Genomic DNA, 15,817 nt, shown 5'->3' on the forward strand with positions numbered 1-15,817 from the left:
TGTCATGTGACATTAGGCTTTAAGAGATTACACACCCCACTCATAAGGGATATCCGTGTTTGTAATCGCATTCGTATTCATATTTCTTGAATAGATTGTGTTAAAGCATCATAGCTTTATGCACCTGCTTTTTAGCTGCAATGCGATTATTTCCCTACCGTAATAGCTGCATTAAAAATCCATTAATCTCTGATGCAGTCCCTTCCTGGTTGAATACAATGGTCATCAGTTACACCCCAACCCCTGATATGCTTTACTGTGGAAAAATATGAACATCACAAGAATCTCAATAAGCTGGTGGCAAAACTCAGTTCAGTGCCATGGCACCAGAATGGAGAGTGTGGCGCAGATGTAATAGGATTTTGTGTCTTTTACATTTGGTTACGTGGCATGGCATTTGTGTGTGAGGATGGGGAGAGGAGGTGGAGAGGAGAAAGATTCATTTATCTTCATTAGAGTGTGCTCTGGACAAGACTTTAACCTGCAGGGAGGGAGAGAGACATGGAGATACATGAAAAATCTTCCCCCAAAAAATTGAAGGCTCCTTTTTTTCTCTGTCTACCTCTTGGTCTCCCTCCTTCCAGCACAACAGACACTGTCAGACATACTAATAGCAACCAGGCGAGGCTATTACAATGCTATACACACACACACACACACACACACACACACACACACACACACACACACACACACACACACACACACACACACACACACACACACATTCCTTAAGGCCAGTGTAGGTGTGGACTACCTGCAGCAGCAGTAGCAGCTCTCCGTGGTGCTGAATAAATGGGCTACATACAGAGGTTTGTCAGTGCTCTGTGCTCATACACCACCAAGTGGTGGGGGGAAGGGACCCAATTACAGCAAGGCGAGACAGAAGAGAAGGAGGGTTTCACTGGCATCTTACAAACGAGTGCTTCCTGAACATCAATAGGTTAAAATGGGGAATAAGGACAAGTAAAAAAACAGAATTCTTGCTGAAGCCAAAATAATATCCCGATGACACTTTATTCGAGGTGCACCTACTCAGTGCATTACACATTCATAATCAGTGCATGAATATTTTATAAAGCAATGCTAAAGTATTTATGAAAGGCTTTTATCATAACGACAAAGATTCGATTGAAAAGACATGTTGTTACTGTCATTTAAGGAAAAAAGTCTATATATTGTAAACTATTTGCTTGAAAAAAGGATTAGTATGTATTTGTCTATGTCCAGATTTCAATAACCTCAAACTCAAGTGTTAATCAAATGTTCGTGTATGAAACTTCTATGAAGCATTATGTTTACCTTCTACAAATTAGTCATGAATGTGTTATTAGTTTTTTTTTTTAAAGCAAGCAAAGAACATGTAAATTATGAATTAAAAAGCAAATTTCACTAGCACAGTATATCTCAGTCTTAAAGCTCCTAATGATGGTTGATGGTTGTTGTTTTTCCTAAGTATCTAAAAAATCATATCCAATAATATCCTCTTAACACAACCCTGACAACCGTTGAATATGCACATGTTCACCAAATAAAATGTCAACCAATATTTTTGATTACCATGATTTGAACTATGCATTTCTCTTCTTCTTTTCTTATATTAATTGATGTGATACTGTGCAGGAAGGACTGAACATGTAAATGGGATTCCTGAGATTTTTACTTGTGAAATCTGGACAATAAACAGGACAATAGGTGGAGTGGTAGATCATGCGGAGACACCGCCTTTTCAGGCTCCTCCGCTTCTAACACTTTTGGTGTATAGCGCCTCCTGGTGGCTACACACACTACTACCTAACACACAGGCTCCCAAGGGCTGGTCCTAAAAGGGTGGTGATTTAAATGCTTTAACACACCCACTACAACTTAACCTAATTATCTAAATGTATTAGAGCCGAAAAGACATTACAATCTACAGGATTACTTCAGACCCGGGTCCTGGAATCCATATCCTAAATAACTGTGTTATTCACAGAGTTTGATTTTATTCTTCTTCTTCTTTTCATAACAGACAACCTGTTGTGCCTTTCCAAATTACTCTGTTGTACACCAAATGCCCTGAGGACTTCTTAAAATGACATGGCATGCGTTGGTCTGGACCCTATTTAATTCAATTAAATTCAATACATTTTTATTTGTATAGCACTTTTAATGGACATTTTTTCAACGCAGCTTTACACAGATAGTGTGTTAACAAAGAACGAATAAGAATTCCTATTATAAGTGTAAGTTTGTCCCTGATGAGCGAGCCGGTGGCGACGGTGGCAAGGAAAAACTCCCTGAGATGGCATAAGGAAGAAACCTTGAGAGGAACCAACCCTAATCCATCCTCATCTGGGTGGCACTGAATATCCATTTATTACAGCTAAATGATGTTGAGGTGTGCAGTGATGGTGATCAAATGCAAACTGTAGTCCTGAGTCAGTGTAGCAGAATGTTGACATTAAGTACAGTTTAAATCCATCTTTAAAGCTCCTGTGTTACTTTGTAATTTCATAGATCCCCAGGCCATTAATGTGAAACATCTCCAGCTTTACAGAGTGGCCTCCATTTGAAGAGAACACCATCCAGTCCCTATACCAGAATAGTACAATTTCCAAATGCTTTGAAATCAAATATCAGTTTTAGACAAACATTTACACTAAGTGCTAACATTTGGTATAAAGAGAAACTAGCAAATACAACGCTAAATAGTTGTATTCATTACACAGACAATGGATGCAATTACTGTTGATCTTGAGAGCACAAAAGTATTGCAGGCTAATTGTATTGCTAAAAAAAACTCATGAATTAAAAGAAAATGTAGAACAAACAAAAACAAAGGAATTTCAATATTATGGAAATAAATATCTGTGTAATTAAAACTGACTTTTTGTTGAATTTTGCAGAATTTCCAAACATTATTCTTCAACAACAAAAAAGGAACATCTGCGACTAATTATTTCCAGACAAAAAAAAAAAAAAATTGAAATGACTGAAAAAAATAGATGCATTTGTGGCAGTCAAAGTCTCCAGAATAACTTCAAGAGATCCTACAAGATAGTCACTTAAACCTGGCAGCTCATTCTCTGCACAATATACTGAACACAAATGTTCTTGAGACTACTAGGATAAAGGAAGTAAAGGTGTAAGGGAACTGATAGCTCAATGGTTACTGACTGGCAGGTTGGAAGTTCAAGTCTGTGCAAAACCAAGGTGCCACTGGTGGATCTTCCTCTGTGCTACTAACCCTGTACTCTGACCCCAGCTTCCTAACAAGCTGGTATACATAAAGAATGAATTGCAATGTGCTGTAGTGTACATGTGACAAGTAAAAGGCTCTTTTTTTCTACTGATGTATTTCAGTTCAAACACGTGTCACACCAATTATTAGATGTATTGATTTTATCACTGTTTACTGCACTTTGCATTCAAATTACAATACAAATTTGATTTGTCACAAACATAGACACACAATACGACATGCTTTTGCTTGAAATTTTTTAATGACTGTTAGTGACGTAAAATACTGTAGAGAAAAGTAAGGGCATACCATACAGTAGGGGACGTGATATCTCAGGGGATAAGATGTTGTCTTGCTGAAGGTCTTGAGTTCACTGCTGAGCCCTTAAGCAAAAATAAATTACATAACTGTAAGTTGCTTTGAATCAGAGCTGTAAATGTAAAATATTAGTATTTTATGTTTTTACAAAAATAAAAAAAATTAAATCAAAATTAAAAAGAGCAATACAAATAGAATAAATATAGATTATATAGAAAATTAGATTTTATAATATTGTAATAATCACAGTGGTCACAGTGATTTTCTTTTGCCTGCGCCTGTGCAGCATTACCTGAGCCAATGCCCTGAAGAAAAACTACTGTTTTATGTCATCTTAGACATGATAATGAGGCTCAACATTGGTGAAATGCTGTATGCTTTGAAATGTACTGTCAGGCTGCCAGCTATGGATGCAAGAGCAGGATAAAAACTTTATTTAATGAAGCAGCCAAAACAAGGATGTAATACAGTAACAGAGTCAAGGTGCAGGCAATGGTCAAGCGCTCAACAAATCAACATAAACTATGGCAGGCAAGGAAAAATAAACAATATCAAGAACCAAGACAGCTATCAGAATATTTTGGAATATTTGTAAAAGGCTTGATGATAACTGGATGTGATGATTCAGTTATCAAAGGTTCTAGAGTGTCTACTTTGCATAGCGAAGGTGCAGTAAAAATACATGAATACTGTGTGAGTGATTTAGTCCAGATGAGTTGGGAAAGGTGAATGTGAAGAATGAAAAGGATCTGCTCATGCACCACAAAAGCAAGCTTCTTGGTTAAGTTTAAACCAGGAAACACCCAGGATCTATAACTGGTCTCCTATCTTCACACTTTTTTTGCACAATTTTTCTTTTTGCACTATTATGCTTTAATCTCTGGACTGTCACTTTAACTCTGGACTTGCACAGCACAGTGCACTTTATACCACATCATACCGCACACGGTCACTTTAAGGACAATCACCTTACATTTTACTGTTTACTGTCATACGCATCCTTGTATATACACTTTTTTCACATATATATTTATATATTTTATATTTTAAATAGTTTATACTTTTTACAAATTTTTTTGTTATTCCTTCATGCCGGACCGTCATAAAAAGCATTTCACTGCATGTCGTACTTTGTATGTATGTGTATGTGACAAATAAAATTTGCTTTGATTTTGATTTGATTTTAAGCAATCGTGGAAGTAGTCACAGCTTGGGCTTGCATGGCTGCTTCTAGAATAAACTCATTAATTCTTATTGATGATTAAACATACGATGGTAACAGCAAAATGAATTCAGAAGCATTCTGTCTGCCAGTTTACAGAGAAATGCATTCAATGTAATTGCGAGGAACTTCATCATGCAGCACGACAACAATCCAAACACACTGTCAGGAGAACAAAGGACTTTATCAAAAATTAGAGGTTCTAAGAGATTTTAACTCAACTGAGCAGCATGTCACCTCCTGGAGGAAAACTGATTGGAGAAACCCCCTTAAAATAAACAACCACTATAGAAGCTAAAGTACAAGCTTAGAAAAGCACCATAATAGACATATGCAACAGTTTGATGTTATTTGGCTTTTTGAAGCTATTCTAAACATTACACGTTTAATTTTATATGTATATATGGCCTAAAGTTTATAAACGCCAGATTATCACACACAGATGTGCTTATTCCCCACTGGTACTACAAAGTTAGAACCACACAAATGTATGGAATGTCTGTGTATACTGTAGCATTCCAATTTTTCTTAATTTAAAATAAAAAGGGTCCAAAAACCTGTTCCTGCATTTTCATGACACATTTAATGTCATCCCTTTATGACTGGACTATTCAAGTTATTATATTATATTATATTATATTATATTATATTATATTATATTATATTATATTATATTATATTATATGTGAGTGTATATACATATATTTATAGGTTGTCACATGATTAAAATATTTTATCACGTTAATCATCATTGCCATGAGTTAACTGGTAATTTATCGCAACTTAATCACACATTTTTATCTGTTCTAAATATATATATGTACACACAAGCACACACACACACACACACACACACACACACACACACACATATGTAGTATCAGTCATGTTGTTCAGACACTCCTCCTATTTTTGACAGTGTAAATAAGTGTACATACTAAAGAAATACAAACTATAAAAGAACATGTATGGCATTATGTAGTAAACAGTAAAAAAATGTAAAGTGTTTTTACAACCTAGAATGTTTTATATTTTACATTGTTCAAAGTAGGTACATTTAGCTGTGACGACAGCTTTGCAAACTCATGCCATTCTTATCAGTTTCATGAGAAAATCACCTGGAATGCTTCTCAATTCAAAGGTGTGCTTTGTCAAGTGTTCATTTGTGACATTTCTTGTCTTCTTAATGTGCATTAGACCATCGGGTTGTCTTGTGCAGAGGAAGGGTGGATACATAATAGCCCAATTAGTGCTGCTACAAATACTGTACAAATCCATATTATGCAAGAAACATTTAGTTAATTAAAAAAAGAAAAGACAGTCCATCATTACTTTGAGAAATAAATGATGTCAATTTGAAAAAAATCTCAAGAACTTTAAATGTATCCCCAATTGCAGTTGCCAGAACCATCAAACTCAAAACTCAAAATCTATAATGAACCATATCTAATGGGGACCATCTTAGGATAGAAAGACCAAGAGCTACCTCTGCTACAGCGGATATGCTTCTAAAAATTACTAGCCTTAGAAACTACTGTTTCACATAAAAGCTTCTCAGATTTTAAGTGACAAACACATTTCAACATCCACTGTTCAGTGGAGACTGCAGCCCTTCATGGATGAATTGCAGCGAAGAAACCTTTACTTCAAAAGCACAACAAGCAGGAGAGACTTGTTTGGGTCAAGAAACACAAGGAATGAACATTAGATCAATGGCAAACTGGTTTGATGAGTCCAAATATAGAGTGTAGAGTGTGTGTAAACTAACAGTTCCTAAATGTGTGGTTCCCACTGTGAATCATGAAAGAGGAAGAGTAATGATGTGGGTGTGCTTTTTGCTTGTGACACTTTTCTTGTTTTAGTCAAAATTTAGTGCACACTTAACGAGCATGACTACCACAGCGTTTTGCAACGACATGCCATCCCAGCTGCACTCAGTCTGACCATTATATGTTTTCAATAGTACAATGACCCCAAAAACACACCTCTTCGTTTATGTAAAATCTATTTGAGTGATGGAGATCTGCATCGGACCTCTACAATCACCTGTTTGGGATGAACTGGAGAGTGAAGGAAAAGCAGCCAACAAGCACTCAACTCCTCCGGGAACTCCTCAAGATTGTGGGAAAACTATTCTAGATGACATGAGGCTGAATGTGAGAATGCCAGGAGTGTGCAAAGCTGTCATGAAAGCAAAACGTGGCTACTTTGAAGAATGGGAAATAGAAAACATATTTCAGTATTCAGTATCTTCGGTATTAATGTACAATAGGGAAAATAATAAAAATGAAAAAAAAAAAACCCTGGGGAATCTCTGTGTGTGTGTGTGTGTGTGTGTGTGTGTGTTATACAGGAAGTAGAATGCTGTTTGCTAATGGGACTGGGCCTGGGTGTTGGCTCAGAGCCAGAGACAGGTGCGTCAGCGGACCGGTTTGGTGAGTAGCTCGGGAGAGGCGCTGTGGTGCTCCGGCCGCTAGGAGGATCACTGCGCGCCGCCACACTGCACCACAAGGAAGCGATGTCCGTCCAAGTAGCCCAGAGCACGGTCAGAACCTAGTTCCACAAAGAGTTCCCGTACAGCGGCTGTGTTTTTGGACAGCATGGCCACTCTGACAGGCGACCGGAGGGCTTTTGCTCACAAGATTAACAGGTCTGTACGAGTTTTGTGTCCACGCTAACTGGCTAACGCGACGCCGCTCTGCCTCCCGCACGCCCCGCGTTCTTAACTCGGCTCCAGGCGACCGCGACAGCTGGACTGCGCTTTCATTACCACACACAATTGTGTCTCCGCACAGCTTTCAGAAAGACTGATCCAGGGATTGGTGCTTATAATACAGAAAGCGCTTCACAGATTCCTTCTACAGCTGGTTTATTATTATTATTATTGTTATTATTATTATTATTGTTATTATTCTTACCTCTGACCGCGCAGTGGGACGGTAGAGTACAGTGTAGTGTAGTGTATAGTAAAGTGGAGTATAGGCTGGTGTGTAGTGGAGTATTGTGGAGTACAGACTGTAGAGTTGTGTATGCTGGAGTGTTGTGAAGAGTATTGTGGAGTGTAGACTATAAAGTGGTGTGTAGTGGAGTATATTATGGTGTATAATGGAGTGTAGACTATAAAGTGGTGTGTAGTGGAGTGTATTATGGTGTATAGTGGAGTATTGTGGAGTATTGTGGAGTGTAGACTATAAAGTAGTGTGTAGTGGAGTGTATTATGGTGTATAATGGAGTATAGTGGAGTATAATGGAGTGTAGACTATAAAGTGGTGTGTAGTGGAGTATATTATGGTGTATAGTGGAGTATTGTGGAGTGTAGACTATAAAGTGGTGTGTAGTGGAGTGTATTATGGTGTATAACGGAGTGTAGTGGAGTATAATGGAGTGTAGACTATAAAGTGGTGTGTATTATGGTGTATAGTGGTGTATAGTGGAGCATTGTGTAGTGTAGACTATAAAGTGGTGTGTAGTGGAGTGTATTATGGTGTATAGTGGAGTATTGTGGCGTGTAGACTATAAAGTGGTGTGTAGTGGAGTATATTTTTGTGTATAGTGGAGTATTGTGGAGTATAATGGAATGTAGACTATAAAGTGGTGTGTAGTGGAGTATATTATAATGTATAGTGGAGTATTGTGGAGTGTAGACTATAAAGTGGTGTGTATTGGAGTGTATTATGGTTTATAATGGAGTATAGTGGAGTGTTGACTATAAAGTGGTGTGTAGTGGAGTATATTATGGTGTATAGTGGTGTATAGTGGAGTATTGTGGTGTGTAGACTATAAAGTGGTGTGTAGTAGAGTATATTATGGTGTTTAGTGGAGTATTGTGGAGTGTATTATGGTGTATAGTGGAGTATTGTGGAGTGTAGACTATAAAGTGGTGTGTAGTGGAGTATATTATGGTGTATAGTGGTGTATAGTGGAGTATTGTGGTGTAGACTATAAAGTGGTGTGTAGTGGAGTATATTATGGTGTTTAGTGGAGTAATGTGGAGTAATGTGGAGTGTTGACTATAAAGTGGTGTGTAGTGGAGTATATTGTGGAGTATTGTGGAGTATATTGTGGAGTATTGTGAGTATTGTGGAGTATTGTGGAGTAATGTGGAGTGTTGACTATAAAGTGGTGTGTAGTGGAGTAATGTGGAGTAATGTGGAGTGTTGACTATAAAGTGGTGTGTAGTGGAGTATATTATGGTGTATAGTGGAGTATTGTGGAGTGTAGACTATAAAGTGGTGTGTAGTGGAGTATATTGTGGAGTATTGTGGAGTATATTGTGGAGTATATTGTGGAGTATATTGTGGAGTATATTGTGGAGTATTGTGGAGTATATTATGGTGTTTAGTGGAGTAATGTGGAGTAATGTGGAGTGTTGACTATAAAGTGGTGTGTAGTGGAGTAATGTGGAGTAATGTGGAGTGTTGACTATAAAGTGGTGTGTAGTGGAGTATATTATGGTGTATAGTGGAGTATTGTGGAGTGTAGACTATAAAGTGGTGTAGTGGAGTATATTATGGTGTATAGTGGTGTATAGTGGAGTATTGTGGTGTGTAGACTATAAAGTGGTGTGTAGTGGAGTGTATTATGGTGTATAGTGGAGTATTGTGGAGTATTGTGGAGTGTTGACTATAAAGTGGTGTGTAGTGGAGTGTATTATGGTGTATTATGGAGTATTGTGGAGTAATGTGGAGTGTTGACTATAAAGTGGTGTGTAGTGGAGTATATTATGGTGTATTATGGAGTATTGTGGAGTAATGTGGAGTGTTGACTATAAAGTGGTGTGTAGTGGAGTATATTTTTGTGTATAGTGAGGTATTGTGTAGTGTCTCTGAAAGTTTTGGAACTGTGTGGTCAGATATGTTCCATGTGAAATCTCTACTTTCTGTTGCATTGTTAATCAGGCCAGTGTTGTCACCTCCACACTTCCCTCACATCAGGTTTCATTTAGTCACAGTGTTGTGACTCGGTTGTTGTCACGCCCAACACCAAAAAATTGAAAACAGTTCTCTTTTTATGTTAACCAAATTAATTTCGTTTTCATTTTCGCCTCTAATTTCTACTGTACCAGTACTGTAATCACATCATTAAGCAGGACGAATTATTTCCTTCAGCTTCTCTTCTGAGCCTTTTATTTCCTCTGCATTGTAGCAGAGAAGGAACCAGTTAAGAGATTAACCTCATCCACATGCAGGTGAAGTCAGTGCTCAGATTTCAGAGGAATCTCATGGTACTCTTGGAATGTGACAGAACCACGATTCCCCCTTTTGCTTTTACGTAGACCTGAAAATTGTCACATCAGGTCACATATTCAGGTGAAGCCTAAACTTACAATTACATTCTAACTGACTGTTGTTTTTGTCACTTTGTGTTTTTTTTGTCTTCTGTGAGACTGAGTTCATTGTTTGAGTGCAGGATACAGGAAAAGGGTGGGTGATTGTTGCATTTAAAGGAGGAAAGTTTCCTTTTTCCTCTTTAAGTAGGAAATGGATTTCCATTGAGCATGTAAAACACATGAATAGGATCAATGTATTTCTGTGCCTGTTTCCAAACAAGGACGTTTGTAAGGATTACAACAAGTAAAAGCAATACTAAGTTGACCCCATGAACACATCCACGCATTGTGCCGCTACATGATATCTGTTTTTCTCTACACTTTTTGTGAGATGAGTCAGAGTCGCTGCCTTACAGCTTCAGGCTCCTCGTTTAGATCCTGAGCTCAGGTTACTGTCTGTACGAGGTTTAACTCCTACTGTCCAGAAACTTGCACTGGCTATGCTGAATTAACCCTTGGTGTGAATGTTTGTCTGCGAGTGATGGATTTTTGCTCCATTCAAATGTCCCAGATTAAGTTTAGGATCCACTGAGATTCTAAAACATAATCCTGTAAAAATTGTGAAATAATTTGGAATGATTTCTCTCAGTACACATGACTAGGCCTCAGTACCATGTTGTAATTCTTTTTCTTTTTCTGCACATACAAGCCAGAAGTGCATCAGCTCAGGAAATAAGTTGCTGGCCAGCCAGAGAGGAGTGACCCCTGGGATAGTTCCTTCATCCGGTCCACAGGAGGGAGTTGCATTGCATGGCTTTAAAACTTGCGAAAGTTTTAGTAATTGCATTGACGAGGCACAGACAAACCAACGGTAGAGTGCGATGGACAGCTTTGTTTACAGGGGGTGTGTGTTTTGTTGCCATATACAATGAGCAGCAGGCATATGGAGAGAAAGAATGTCAAAGGGGGAGCCTAGAGCTGTGGCAGCTGTGTGTGTGTGTGTGTGTGTGTGTGTGTCTATATACACACAAGTGTGAGTGTGAGTGTGAGGAAGTGGGCCAGTCTGTAAAGGAGCAGCTGCACACTGTCTTGGACAGCATGCGGAGGACGTTGCGGGGGTCTGGGGCTGTGTTGGGGTCTTTAGTGTTGGGCCATAAAAGGAAAAGAGTTTTGGCATAATGTCTGTTGTCTGTCTGAATTGCAATCTACAGTGCAACTCGAATGATCTTGCAGCTAGTCGTTAAATGATAAACGTGTTTAGATTTCAACTGTGTTAGTGTCAAAATAGAAGTGGTGAAAACTAAAGTGTACACCACAGTGCTGTGGATTTCTCCAACTGACCGTGTTCATTAATTCCCGAGAACAGAGGCCTATGTTAATGTCATCGTTCTAGAACATTAATATAAGAGAGTTGGATGGAGGACTATACAAAAGCAAAACCATATACACACACACACACACACACACACACACACACACACACACACACACACACACACACACACACATATATATATATATATATATATATATATATATATATATATATATATACACACACACACACATATACACACACTATATAGACAAAATGAAATTAGGACACCTGACTTTTCCAGCCTTATGTGGTTCTTTCCCAAACTGTTGTCACAAAGCTGAAGGCAAACAGTTGAATAGAATGTCCTTATAAGTGAACTAGGAGACCCGAACCTGTTCCAGCATGACCATGCCCCCTGTGCACAAAGCTAACTCTATGAAGATATGTTTTGCAAGGGTTGGACTGGAAGATCTCCCACTATAGAGCTCTGACCTCAAACCTGGTCAACATCTCTGGAATGAATTGGAATGCTGACTGCACCCCAGGTCTCCTCAACTCGTCTACATCAGTACCTGATTTTACTAAAAGCCTTGTGTCTGAATGAGCACAAATCTCTACGAGCACAATCCAAAATCTGGTGGAACATCCTTTTTATAAGAACAAATCGGGACTAAATGTGAAATGCGATGCTCAAAAAGCAAATACTGTACTTATGACCGGGTGTCATAAGTCAATATAGTGCATGTTAAAATGATTTTTGTGTCTGGCTTGTAGAAGAGATTAGGCTGATAAGTCTTCAGGACAGATGGCTTTGTGCTTTGCTTTTTTTGGTAATATAATAAACTGCATTTTAAGTTGCTACTATAGCAATAAACATAACTATAATGAGATAAGTTGGTAAACAATGACAAGTTGTTTGGTAATGCATTTCAAAAAAAGTTTGCTTTGGCAAAATGCTGTAGAATAATAGGAATATAATATTGCTGACATAGGAAAATATGTAGCTCTAGGCTGATAACTGTGCTTCCTGAAGTGTTTTATTCCTGACTAAAGGAATTCTCGGTCTCTCTCTCTCTCTCTCTCTCTCTCTCTCTCTCTCTCTCTCTCTCTCTCTCTCTCTCGCTCTCTCTCTCTCTCAGGACGGTAGCTTCAGAGGTCAGGAAACAGGTAACTCGTGAGTATGGCTCCCCTCAGCTCTCCAAAAAACGAAGTGGATCCCATCAGTCGGTGAGTAATAGCACTTTCATACCGAGCAATGCAGCACAGACAAGTGCATGTGTTAAGATCATATAACCTTTTGTAAAAAAATAATAATACAGAGAAGTACGAGTGCAAATTCTGGAACTAGATCTCAAATATCATGCTGCACTCTTCAAATAGGGCACTAGATAGGGTGTATCGCTTCAATCTGTTCTTAACCACATTTTAGTAAGAAATACAGAATATCTTTAAATAAATATCCTCCGTCATCTCAAGGCCGTGGAGAGACCTTCAACCAGATCCAGAACGCTGCTGCATGACTTGTTCTCCACCTTCCTTTCAAGTTTGTTTTTAAGTTCTCCCATATCACCCCTTCGCAAACGCCCCCGCTGGCTTCCTGTAGATGCCCACATCAGATTTAAAACACTGATGTCTGCCTACAAAGACAAAAATGGACCCCTCTACCCCACACTGCCTCCATTCTCTACCACTGCTCGACTGTTCCCACCATCTCTGAGGTCGCATAGTAGGCATGAATCCAGACAATCTTTCAAGAAGGTTCTGGAGCCTGAATCAGCCGGTATAGAAATGACGTCTACAGACCTATCTTTTCCAGCAGTACTTTAAATGAGCACTTATCTTATTAAAAGTACTTCTTCTGACAGAGTTTTAGACTGATGGTAGTCCTGGTCTGTGTCACAAAGCACCAGTATTAGAAAGTATGCATTGATGGAGACTTTAAAGCACTTTAGCAAGGCTCTGGATAAGAGCGTCTGCCAAGTAAGCTGAATGATCAAATTGGGATAGTGCTCATTTAAAATAAATAAAACACTCACTTCAGTATTGAAGTTTTTCTTCAGTAAAGCCATTTCAGACAGATTATAAAATTGCTTGAAAGTCATCCGAAAAATCATATTTTATCTCAGATGTCTAGATGTCAATGTCTCGACTGTGACTCCATCAATACAGATTATGCAGGATTTCGGCATGTCATCTGCCAAAATAACGTCATTTTGCAACATGCATTTGTAGAAAAAATGGTCAACGAAGGGTTAGCAACAAAAGTTTTTGGACACCTGACTATAAGTTTCATATGTGTTTTTTAAACATCCCATTTAACATTTAGTTCCCATTTGCTGTTATATAAAGCTCCACTCTTCTGGGAAGATGTTTGATTTAGGAGTGTAGTTGTGAATTTCTAGATTTAGACACAAGGGTTTTAGTAAAGTCAGGTACTGATGTAGGTGAGATGTGGAGACCGGGGTACAGTCAGTGTTGTAATTCATCCCAAAGGTGTTCCGTAGGTTTGAGGTCAGAGCTACTCGAGATTTTCCAACCCATGTGAGGCAGACCTTCATGGACATGTGCATTGTCACGCTGGAACAGGTTTGAGTCCCCTAGTTCAAGTGGAAGGAAAATTGAATGGTGCCACATCCAAAGACATCCTGTACAATTGTGTTCCTTAAAAATTGTCGTAAAAGTTTGCGGAAGAATCACATATAACTGGAAAGGTCAGGTGTCCCAATACTTTTGTCCATATCACTCCAGCATAAATTTTTCTCTCTCTATAAATGCACACTCATGTTTTATTTTTTATTTTTTAAAGCTTACCGAGATATAACATTTATTCACTTTTTAAACACATGTAGTTTACTTATTAGTTGGTAATTGTAATAAATGATGTGCGGATATTGTACTGTCTCTACTTAATTTAAGGAAATGATTCAGATTCTGAGCTACAAAGTGCAACTGCTAATTTATTGCAAGCTAAAGAAATTCTTATTTTTGTATCACAATCAAAATGTTTATCTCGCTGTATACAGTGCTGTAAAAAAAAAAGTATTTGTATGTCTGGATTTTTTTTATTGTTTTGCATATTTATCAAGTCAAGTTTATTTCTATAGCGCTTTTCACAATGAACATTGTCTCAAAGCAGCTTTACAGAATTTAACAGTTAAGGTGAGCGATGTGTATTTATCCCTGATGAGCAGCCGTGGCGACTGTGGCAAGGAAAAACTCCCTTAGATGTTATGAGGAAGAAACCCTGAGAGGAACCAGACTCAAAAGGGGAACCCATCCTCATTTGGGTGACACTAAGAGTGTGATTATAAACTTTTAACAATACAGAACACTGGAGAGTGAGAACTTACATGAGCACTGGAATGTAAGATTATGAGTAATGATCTTTCTACAGTCTTATACAGTCATTTGATATTATGGAACCAGGAGCTACTGAGCAACTCATAAAATAGCTCAACATTTGTGATCATCACAGATCCAACACCAGCTTCTCCATGCCAGAGCCTTTAAACACTCAAAGAGGTCCAATGTCCAAACTCGGCCTTGAATGATACAGATCAAGCAAATTGTAATGTTAACTTTACAACCAGAGCAAATACAAAGTGCCTTATTTATTTTTATTATTAATTTTTTTTAAAGTAATTTTATAATCATGAATGAATTATAATTAACTACATTTTTGGAAAGCTGAGTTAAATTTCACATGCCACACCCAGGCGTGATTACTGCCAGACTTGTTGAATCAAGAAATCACTCAAATAGAACCTGTCTGACAATGTGCAAGCATTCTAAAAGATCTCAAAAACCAACACATCATGCCACAATCTAAAGAAATTAGCACAGATCCAAAAGCAAGGCCACAAGTCATCCAGGAGCTCATTAAAGAATTCAGAACAACATCTAAAGAACTGCAGGCCTTACTTACCTTAGTTAAGGTCAGTGTTCATGATTCAACAATTAGAAAGAGACTGGGCAAAGATAACATCCATGGGATGTATCCCCAAGACCTCTGGCCAAATATTCTATGGACTGAAAAGACAAAACTTTTTGGAAGGTGTGCGTCACGTTTCATGTCGCATAGAAGCTTTTCATAAAAGAACATCATACCTACAGTCAAATGTGGTGGTGGTTGTGTGATGGTCTGGGGCTGCTTTGTAGCTTCAGGACCTCAATGACTTGCCATAATTGATAGAAACATGAATTCTCCACTCTACCAGAAACTCCTAAAGGAGAACATCCGGCCATCAGTTCATAAGCTCAAGCATACTTGGGTTATGCAGCAGACCAATGATCCAAAACACACCATTAAGTCCACCTCTGAATGGCTCAAAAAATAAATAAATAAATAAATACACAAAATTAATTGGATTGGCCTCATCAAAGTCCGGACATAAATCCGATCGAGATGCCGTGGCATGACTTTGAATAGTCCGTTCATGCTCGAAAACCTTCTGATGTGGCTGAATT

At 38.3% G+C, this 15,817-nt stretch overlaps 1 protein-coding gene across 7 annotated transcripts in view; it reads left to right on the forward strand.

The window, feature by feature from the left end:
- The first annotated feature begins 7,219 nt into the window (after positions 1–7,219).
- The window catches only part of LOC124376216 (dedicator of cytokinesis protein 7-like), a 50,372-nt gene continuing 41,774 nt past the window's right edge, over positions 7,220–15,817 (forward strand). For all 7 annotated transcript variants that reach the window (XM_046835198.1, XM_046835199.1, XM_046835200.1 and 4 more), the window contains exons 1-2: positions 7,220–7,413; positions 12,490–12,577. In XM_046835198.1, coding sequence (XP_046691154.1) covers positions 7,364–7,413; positions 12,490–12,577 — 138 coding nt within the window. In that variant the 5' untranslated portion in view covers positions 7,220–7,363. The remainder of the gene's footprint in view (positions 7,414–12,489; positions 12,578–15,817) is intronic.

Source organism: Silurus meridionalis, chromosome 22 (assembly GCF_014805685.1).
Source record: "Silurus meridionalis isolate SWU-2019-XX chromosome 22, ASM1480568v1, whole genome shotgun sequence".
In the NCBI taxonomy this organism is placed as follows: domain Eukaryota; kingdom Metazoa; phylum Chordata; class Actinopteri; order Siluriformes; family Siluridae; genus Silurus; species Silurus meridionalis.